The sequence below is a fragment of the Antrostomus carolinensis genome, unplaced genomic scaffold, assembly GCF_000700745.2.
Source record: "Antrostomus carolinensis isolate BGI_N321 unplaced genomic scaffold, ASM70074v2 scaffold6504, whole genome shotgun sequence".
Classification (NCBI taxonomy): Eukaryota; Metazoa; Chordata; class Aves; order Caprimulgiformes; family Caprimulgidae; genus Antrostomus; species Antrostomus carolinensis.
In genome coordinates this window covers 127,295-137,468 of record NW_010310022.1, presented here as the reverse complement: position 1 = coordinate 137,468, position 10,174 = coordinate 127,295, and the positions used below count along the sequence as shown (strand labels likewise).

General features: G+C 42.4%; 1 protein-coding gene across 1 annotated transcript in view; it reads left to right on the top strand.

Annotated features, from left to right (window-relative positions):
- LOC104523618 (cytosolic phospholipase A2 epsilon-like) overlaps positions 1–10,174 on the top strand; it is a 26,679-nt gene that overhangs the window by 3,976 nt on the left and 12,529 nt on the right. The window contains exons 3-7 of the mRNA XM_010166265.1: positions 6,817–6,953; positions 7,266–7,397; positions 8,604–8,644; positions 9,572–9,614; positions 10,059–10,119. Coding sequence (XP_010164567.1) covers positions 6,817–6,953; positions 7,266–7,397; positions 8,604–8,644; positions 9,572–9,614; positions 10,059–10,119 — 414 coding nt within the window. The remainder of the gene's footprint in view (positions 1–6,816; positions 6,954–7,265; positions 7,398–8,603; positions 8,645–9,571; positions 9,615–10,058; positions 10,120–10,174) is intronic.

The following is a 10,174-nucleotide window of genomic DNA, read 5'->3' as shown; positions in this document are numbered from 1 at the left end:
ATTGCACAGGAAAGCATCCAGGAGGGTTTTGAACATCTCCAGATGGAGATTCCACAACCTCTCTGAGCGGCTTATTCCAGTGCTCTGTCACCCTTACAGTAAAGAAGTTTTTCCTTAAGTTTGTTCATAACACTGTTTGTTTGGTTTTTTTAGAATCCTTCCTTTTCCCAGCTCTGTTTTTGTCACTTTCCTTTTCCTGCAAACTTTTCTGGATAGAACAAGTTGGCAAGCGTCGCCTATTTCTCAGTCATCTTATAGATTGTTAACATTTTAAATCAGCTCTTTCTATCTCTCCCCAGCTGTGCCATCCTTTTGTTTCTGAAGTGAATCCAATTTTGTTATTTTCTCCCCTCGAGATCCCTTCTTGCACTAGGTTTGTGTAGAGCTTTTGGATCACTTTGTTTAATAGTCATCTAGTCTCCCACTAGAAGGTCTCCCAATCTGGTGCTATGGGTTAACTTCATTATTGGTTTAGCTGCTCCATTTTCCAGGTAATGGCGATGGGAAAATTAATTAATAGCAATAAAATCTCAAAACCTCACTAACATCTCCTATGGAATAGAAAATAGACGATCTTTAATGGAAGTTGAGTGCATAAGATAGTATTTTTATCTAAGACAATTCAAATTGTTTCATTCTGCTTTTTAAACCCTGAATCTTTTTAATGCACCTTTGTGTTAATCTATCTCTTTTGCACACAGATCCATCAGTTTAAATTATGACACTAATTTCCACCTGTTTATTGATGCATAGCTGATGTCATTGATACCACCTGTGAATTTAGTGCTTTGTTTGCATTCTCCACATTCCCCCTTCCCACTGAGCACACCCACGTCCCTATTTGGCTCATTGGGGCTCTTGATATTCCTGGACCTGTGAACACTTGCCAGTTCTCAGATTTGGGTGTGTGTCCCATCTTCATCCTGACTCTCTAATGGAGTGAGACTTGGCTGTGCACCAGTCCAACCCACCCTTAAAAACAGGGCTTTCTCTACAGAGAATTCCAAATTTCAAGCTCAACCACTCAGAGTCCTTTGGCAACCACCATCGCTCCAGAATAATCAGAAGGACATATCTTTTTGCAACAAGGCAAACATATCTTTTTGCAAGACATATCTTTTTGCTCCAAGGCAGGAGGTCACGGATTCCAACAGTCTATGTGGGTTCCAAGCAGAGAACGGACAAATTAATACAAGAAAAATCCAGTGGAGTTTGGCTTAGGAAGTTTCTGTATCTTAAATTGTGAGGGCTGAGAGAGCATTATATGGTGCTTGCCCTCTTATACTCTTCCTTAGTCACCCACCACTAAATGTGGGGCATATTCTTCTCTGGCACTGATGTTCATCCCTAACAAGAACAAAGATCCTTCCCCCCAAAAAAGACAAGGAGGCTAAAGAGCAAGATTTTTGGAGAGAAACAAAACCATTAAGTGGAATTAACCAATGAAAAAGGAAAAAAACCCAGAGTGTTAAGGGTTAAACAAAAAGTTCAAAATAAACAACTGGATAGGAACACTGAGCTGAGCAACTTTAACCCATCATTCCCTGCCTCCTGGAAACATCCAAGAGCCCTCAGTAGACACTGCCTGTTGGCCCTGGGCTAAATGGATCTTGACTGGTGTAGAGTTAAAAATGTTCTTCAGCATTTTCTTAGTAAGAAAATTGTATTTTTTTAAGCTTTTCTAGATTTTTTTTTTTAATTAAGCTTGTTAATTTTGGCATCTGCCAAGTTTTGGACTTTTAGAATATAAGACATATTATTTTGGGTACAACATTTTATAAAATTAAAGAACGTTTTACATTTTTATCAAAAAAATATTTTACAGTGTGGCAGTAGCAGTTCTGCCATATATGAGATCAGTTCAAGACCCTTGACATCCTGAAAAGAAATATAGCCAGTGAAATACATTATTGTTTGCAGAACTATGGTTCAATGTGATACTTTTGCAGGAACCTACAGACTTCCTCTGGTGTTTTGTTCTTGCACTGGTGTTATTGTTTCATTATTATTTATCGCTTACTTCACCATTTAAACAGTTGCAATTATGTACCAACAGCCTATTGTTCTAGGTGCTGCTTGAAATCTCTTCATAAAATAAGAGGATGTGGACTGCTAAAGCCCAATGAGGGAGAAAACAGGGGTGGAAGGAGGAAGGTCATTTAGCAACATCTCAGCAAAGGAATGTTTTGAGAAGGGATGTAAAGGAGACTAGTGATACTGGTTTAGGGATACTTCTACGGCACTCAATGTGAAGGGCAGGATGGCAGGAAGTCTGAAAGCTTTTTATTGATGTTTTGCTATTAGGAGATTAATGTTCAATGCTCTCTGGACATAGGAACTGATGTCCCAGGACTGGATGAACTCTGATTGACTGTAAGGGGCCTTGAGAAGGAGGATGTTTACTTTCACAGAAGTAACTCACATTCTTATTTAAAAAAGAGTATAAAAAGTTCCAATGATCTAAATTATCTAATATTCTGAACTCTAGAAAAAAAACAATGTCCGCCTGTCCATCTACTCTCGGACAGATCTCTGCTGAGCTCCACAGTGTGGGTGGAAGAAGAAAAATGCTTTTCTCAGCTGGTGGTGGTAGTTTATATTTCGTGACATGGATGGGTTCACGTGAGGGTAGACATGATCAAGGAGATGATCTAGGCAAACAGTGTTTGAGACTACATTAGAATCATAGAATGGTTTGGGTTGGAAGGGACCTTAAAGATCATCTAGTTCCAACCCCCCTGCCATGAGCAGAGACACATTCCACTAGACCAGGCTGTTCAAAGCCTCAGTTGTGCCTTGGCTTGGGTCCCTTCAGCACAACAAATAAAACTATACCCTAACAGTAATGAAGAAAATCTACCTCCTAGAAACAGCCTCAATGTAAGCACTGAAAGCCAGTCCAAGAGGAAGAGGATGTCCAGGGTTCTGCCCAGGTTATACATGGGCTGGAGGCTGTGTCTTAGCATCAAAAAAGGAGGTAGAATTATTTTTTTGTTGTTGTTTCACCCTGTTTCAATTTAAGCTGTCCATGAGACAGATGAGATTTTAGCTTGAACCAGAACAGCTGGTGCCTTGTTCTTGTCTGGGCTGCAATGTGATGCTGGGGCTATGGTGTTTCTTAGCATGGGTCATGTCGCTGTAATGCTTTCTAATGGTAAAACACAATTAAGATCCAGTCCTGCTGCTGTCCTGGAAGATAATTAGAAACTTAGTGTAATAACTGGACAAAGAGACTGTGCTGTCATAAACAACTTCTGCCACACCTGCTTTTGGCAGGATATTGCCCCACAGTGATACCATGGCTCCTGCCCCAAGCATGTTTGATGTCTGCTCACGTGTCGTGGTCCAGGGGAGGGACACAACAGGTTTCTGCTCTGAAGCTCTGTTGTGTGTACCATATGTGAGCGTAATCATCATAGTGAGGTGGTGGTTAGCCTTACATACCAGGGTAATGATGGTTTACTTGCACGTGACTGGCAATGGGAGCCCTGTACACATGGGTGAAGAGGCACTTCATATAAGGCTGTGGGATATTGTGATGTGACTGACTGGCTTGGGCACAGGATATGCTGTGGAGTTCCAGTTCTCACATCTGCTTGTGCCTGGAGCTGGTTGGGCACTATGTGGGCCTGAGGTATTTGAGACATGTCAAAAAAGGTTCCTAGGTGTTGTAAGTGCCTCTCTTATAACACCTGGAAATATTTCACAAACAAAAGGCAGTTAGGTTTCAGAGGACACTTCTGAAGTACAAAAGGCATCACTAAGCACATTTTGCAGATGGGAAGAGGGAAGCATGCTTGTTTAGAGGCTGTGTCAGAAGTCCCTCAGAGGAAGTCAGAGATCTGAAAAAGAAGTCAGAGTTCTGCTGTCTGATAAGTAGTTATTTCTTAAAGGTGTATGATACAGTGCAGTAGCAGACAGTGATCACTTGCAGGAAAGAAAAAAGTGGTAGACTTTAGAAGTAATACTTCATTCTTCACAACAGACTTAGTCAGAGCATGTACTGCAATTTGGGAAATGTCAATTAAATAAACTGTGGGTTGCTCACAAATTTCTGGGCTTTGGTCTTTCTGAGTCTACTCCCAGTGGGAACAAGACCTGACAGCAATCTCTGCTAATATCAATCTGAACTTCCCAAGAGCCAAAAAGGATTTTCAAATAGAAATTTCCTGTATACAGGCAAAAGTTTGGGAGAGATTAGGACTGTTAGAAATTCAGGTCATTTCTATGTGTTTTACTGTTTTTTGGGTTTTTTTTCTTCAGAGTGACTCAAACAAAGATGACCTAAATCTCAAGGGAGTCAGGAAAAAAAAAAAAAAAAGGCTGGCTTTGTTAATTCTTCAGTTAATCATAGAGTGTGATAAAGGATAGAGTCAATTATTCCATGTTTCCTGAAGTCAGGTCTACCAGTAACACTACGTGGGACAAGAATTAGTCTAGTTAGATAAAGGTGTGTCTGCCATGCAATGGTAGGAATGCTCGAGTAGGTGGCGCATTGCAAATAGAGGAAATAAAATGCTAATGATGGGATTGGTATTTATGGGCAATACTCTTCCATGTTATCTTTGGCACTTGTGTGGGTTGTTGTCCCTAACTAACAGATCGTGTTTTGTAGGGTGATCATCCCTGGCTTTTGAGTGTGAGTTCACAGGATTGTTAATCTCATGATTCATGTTTGCCTTTTATTTCTTAATAACTATGAAAATACATATTTGCAGGCAGATTCTTCTAACCTCAGAATGAAAGTACTTGTTGATGATGTAAGCACTGCAGACTGCTGCTAACCACTGCTTCACACTGAAGCTTGGGTCCTCAACAACCCTCACCTACAACAGAGCTCAGGTGGGAAGCCAAACTTTACAATTGGCTCCTTCATCTGGGAAAAGAAAATGTAAATACTAAAGCTACCCTCCCTGCATCTGGAAACATTAAAGATTCATAGGTGAACTTTATGACCTGAACACACCTCTAATTGAAACAGCAAAGTCAGAGCAATGCAATCTTGTGCAAAGAAGCAATACCACCATGTTCAGTGCTGGGAAGCACAGACAAGATTTCACCTGCTCATCAAGTGTTGCAAATACACTTATCCCTCTCTGGCTGAGGCACAGAGAAGTGAGTGAAAATAGTGGCATTAAGCAATATTTTTTTATACAGCTTTACTGGTGAAAACTCTCCCTCAGGACAGCTGCTTCTCAAACCAAATATTACACCATCAGACTCTTCAGAGTTTCAACACTTTTCTTCTACTTGCTCATTTTAGCCCACTGCACAGAGGATTAAATGCAATTCATCTTCTCCACAGAGGATTAATTTGTTTTTATAGAAATTTTTTTCTTAATTTTCTTTCTTTCAAAACTGTGTTGTTGAGCTGTATGGTGCATGTGTGTGTGTTCCCTTCTTTAAATTTCCCAAAGGGAAGAAGACAGACTGAGATGAAGTGCCTTGGTGGAAGACCTGCCTTCTGTGGCAGCGATTGGGTTTCATGGGAACCTTCAGTGAAATGAGCTCCTGTAGGCTCTGCATTGGCAGCTAGATATGCTAGAGAAAAGAAAGGATGCTCCAAAAAGTAGACAAGATGGAACTTTGGGTCACAACAACCCCATGCAACGTTACAGACTTAGGGAGGAGTGTCTGGAGAGCTGCCCAACAGAGAAGGACCTGGGGTTATTGGTCAACAGCCAGCTGAGCATCCTGGCTTGTATTAAAAATAGTGTGGCCAGCAGGAGTAGGGAGGTGATCCCCTCCCTGAACTCGGCACTGGTGAGGCTGCACCTCAAGTGTTGTGTTCAGTTTTGGGCCCCTCGCTGCAGGAAAGACATTGATGTGCTAGAGCATGTCCAGAGAAGGGCAATGAAGCTGGTGAAGGGCCTGGATAACAAGTCCTACAAGGAGCAGCTGAGGGAGCTGGGGTTGTTTAGTCTGGAGAAAAGGAGGCTGAGGGGACTTTTTCACTCTACAACTACCTGAAAGGAGGTTGTAAAGAGGTGGGGGTTGGTTACTTCTCCCGGGTAACAAGCAATAGAATGAGAGGAAATGGCCTCAAGTTGTGCCAGGAGAGGTTTAAATTGGATATTAGGAAAAACTTCCTCACTGAAAGAGTTGTCAAGCATTGGAACACACTGTTCAGGGAGGTGATGGAGTGACCTTCCCTGGTGGTATTTATATGATGCGTAGACAAGGTGCTTAGTGACATGGTTTAGAGGTGGAATTGTTAGTGTTACATTTATGGTTGGACTTGGTTATCTTAAAGGGCTTTTCCTACCACTGTGATTATATGATTCTGTAAACTTACAGCCAGAGACATTAAGGAAGGCTACCTGTGGAAGCCCACTGTGTGTGAGCTGGGCTTTGTCCAGCAGCCCTCATCACAGCTATTAATGTTATTTGCTCTGTGTTCCTGACAGGCACCTCAAACATCAGTGGTGCCCAGCTCTGTGAGGCTCTCATGTGTGTTTCTGCCCCTGCGCGTATAGATGGCTCGTCAGCGTTCAAACCTTTGAAGTCTGATGTATATAGCTAGTCTGGCTCTGTATCTCTGAAAAGAAATGCAATGTAACTGTGTATTTTGAATGTTTATTGTTTTTCCAGTAATTAAATGAAGTAGTTCTCAAGAAGAGCAAACTGACAGCTTCACAGAGTAAAGCAAGCTGGTTGTCTAACACTGGCTTGATGGCACCTTAGCTAGCATCCTAACCTGTGTTCTGCATATTGTCCTGCTTACAGGGCTTAAAAATTCAGATAATGCAACAACTTCCAGGGTACTAGATGTGTTTCACTGGTCCATTGCTTTCATGGTTTCCCTCTCTTCAACAGTAAGCCAGTCGGACTGCTATGTGAGCCTAAGCCTGCCGACAGCTTCAGTGCAGCATTTCCGCACCAAAACTGTCCAGAACAGCAAGAACCCAACGTGGAATGAAACCTTCCACTTCACAATTCAAAGCCAGGTTAAGGTAGGAACAGTAGCTATCTGCAACAGGTATTCTTACCAGATGTCAAACCTACTGTATAGCCTTCCACACTGCAGGTGTCTCAATTCCTTTAGGAAGGATTCACATTCTTATTGTAGTTTTTTAGCTTTCAGTGGCTGGATAAGAATGTATATTCCTGAATAGTCAATTTAGAGTGCAACTGCAGAATTTCTATTTTACTTTTACCTTTACTTTCTTTCTTGAACTTCTTTCCCAAATTCCTTTAGCTAGAATTAAATATCTGTGTCATCTTACATTTGTTAAACCTTATACAACTTATTTATTTTATTCCAGAACATTCTGGAGCTGAAAGTTTGCGATGAGGACAATGTAACGCAAGATGACCATCTCCTCACTGTATTCTTTGACGTCTCCAAAATCCAGCTTGGAGAAAACATTCAGCTGTCTTTCCAGCTGAATCCAAAGGTATGGATAAAATTCAAGGACAAAGCTAAGGGGATGTGGTTAGGTGAGAACGTGGTTATCTCATCTTTCATCTCATGTGTCCCACAGACAAGCCTTTCTTACTGCCCATTTAACCATCTGAGTATGTTCAGGGGATGATAGCCAGTGTTGCTTCTGTAATTACTGCGAATTTCGAGTGCTTCTTCTAGAGACAGAGTTGGCCAACATTATCGGACTTCATTTTCTGGCTGCTGTCCTTGATGTCAAAATATTGAGAATTTAGCAGAACAGTTCTGGGTGTCCCTTTGCAGTTGGAGCTGGTGGTTCCGAGCTGTGCATTATGTTCTGCTAATATAAAAGCAGTGATCTGCAGTCATAAGCTGCAAAGTCAATTTTCATTTATGAGTTTTTCAGCAGGTCTTGATTTCACAAGGTTGAAACAACTTTATACTGAAGGACGGTGTTTAGGCCTAGAAATACTTTACCTCAATGAGTGCTGATTCTATTTGATACCTGTTTTGGAAAGGCTGGATCTCTGTGCTGTGTTTTCCTTAGTGCTCACACTAGGGTCCAACAAAATAATGGCAGTTGCACCAAAACCTGCAAATGAAGAAGGAAATCTCAGGGGGAGAGAATGACAAAAGACAAAGATGAAGACTGAGCACGCAAAGAGTCTACCTGTGCAGGCTGCACCAAACCAAAGCACATCCTCCAGAACACCCTGGATTTCATACATCGAAGTGTGCCACCATGTTACTGTGCCACCAGGCCCATCTGCACAGGCTGTGGGTGAGGGCTGGGAGAGAGGCAGGGTGATTTGGATGCACCAGAGAAATCCAGTCTTACTCATGCTGAGGATCAGTGGGGAGTGCTGAAGGCTTGTGGGGAGAGGATGGGAAAAGGGAACTGCAGGTGGCCTGTGAAACAGTGAGGGGTGAACCTATGACTGCAGAAAGAGGAGCAACCACCAAGAGAACCTACAGTATATATCACATTTGGTTTGCAAGGTCTAAAGTAGGAGTCTGCTAAAATAATGGATATGACATTAGAAGTATGTGATCTAGAAGTACAGCAGATAAGACATGAAGAAAATTAAATCTGTTGCATGTGCAGTAACAAAAGGAGGACACTGGCTTATAGAGTTCCCTGAAGAGCAAAAATTCTTGTAGGGTATTTCTTTTCACAGGAGAATCAACCTGCAGTGACTGCATTCATTTTCTTTTACAGGGGGAAGAGGAGCTGGAGGTTGAATTCACAATGGAGAGCAGGTGCGTATGGTCAAATAGGTGATCAAGAGAAATGTTAGCCAGAGACAAAGTGTTACTGACACAAAACATCCGTTGGTACTTGCAACCCCCTAGCACTGTCACCACCCGAATGAAGCAGAGGGGAACTTTGGGTGTTCAGGAAAGGCTTGTGTAGGGCATTTAAATGGAGAAGGGGTGCATGACAGAGCGTGGTGTGTGCATTTACCTTGCGCATCCAGACACTCAGAGAAGCCTGCACAGCTGCTGATGGGAGCGTAGCGATGACCCTGATGGCTGCAAGTGGCATTCTGAACAGAGGGAGGTTTTAAATTTTGAATCCCTCTTGCTACTTACTGTGGGATCCCAGATATTCGCTTTTTCTTAATAAAGTGGGAAAATCGACACTTGGAATTTGTTTTAGTTGTAGGAATAGATTTTTTTTTTTTTTTACTATGTTTCTATACTGACTGTACGGTTAATGGAGAGAATGGACATGTAAATCAGTCCTAGTGCTGTTAGTTGATTTTTAAGGTAAATGGTAATATTTTTCCTTTTTTATTATGGCATATTGGATGAATTAATCAGCTTTTCAGCTCTGATCCCCCAGGTTTGAACTGAGCAATATGGGGTAATACTGTAATTATCCCATCCCTGTGTAAATTTACTTCAGTGTATCAGAAAATGATCCTGTCTGGTGCAGTGAGGAGCTCCTCCATTCGCAGATCTCCATAAATAGTTTAAAGCTCAGACTCAAGTCTGTGGGAGACAAATTGGACTGAATGTCCAAATAGAATTTCTGATGCTGTTTACCCATGCTGCCTGCCCAAAGACAGACTATAAAGATAAAGGTAATGAAATAATGATTAAAGAAGAGTTAAAAAACAAACAAACCGAAAAAAGAGAGTGCTGGTTTTGAACTGATTGTTTTCCATTTCTGTTTTCTTTTAGTCCGGACCCTCCTGAAAACATTATTACTAATGGAGTTTTAGTGGTAAATTTTATTTCATAATCCTTCCCCTGCCAGGTAATGATGTTTATTGAAAAGCCAGTATTAAAGGTACTGGGCAATTGCTTCATACGGTGGCATGAAGGCATCAACCAAGATGCAGGCTAAAGCTGCTGTTGGCATTGGTTTTCCCGTGCTGTCCCTGCTAGTGACGCAGGCTGGGAGAGGCTGCAGCTGCGCAGGCTGGGAGATGCTGCAGCTGCACAAGCTGCGAGCTGCCACCAGCGCCTGCCTCTGCCCTAACCAAGCTGGGCTGGGGCATATGACATCCCTCCATCTGCCTGGGGAGAGTTGGGCTGAGCATCCTGCCCAGGGAGCCCTCCCTGCAGCCAGTCCTCCCCCAGACCATTGTAGGGCTGGTCTTCCAGGTGGGAGCAGGTAGATCTTTTTTTCTCATATCTACCTAATCTGTCATTTCCCACATGGAAGCCCAATGCCATCTCCCTAGACTTGGTGGGGAGGTTACAGGCTGCTACCATCTCTCCCCAGGGTGCATGCTCCAAGTCCCCATGCCCCGCACGTGCCCGAGGGACCAGCCAAGGCAG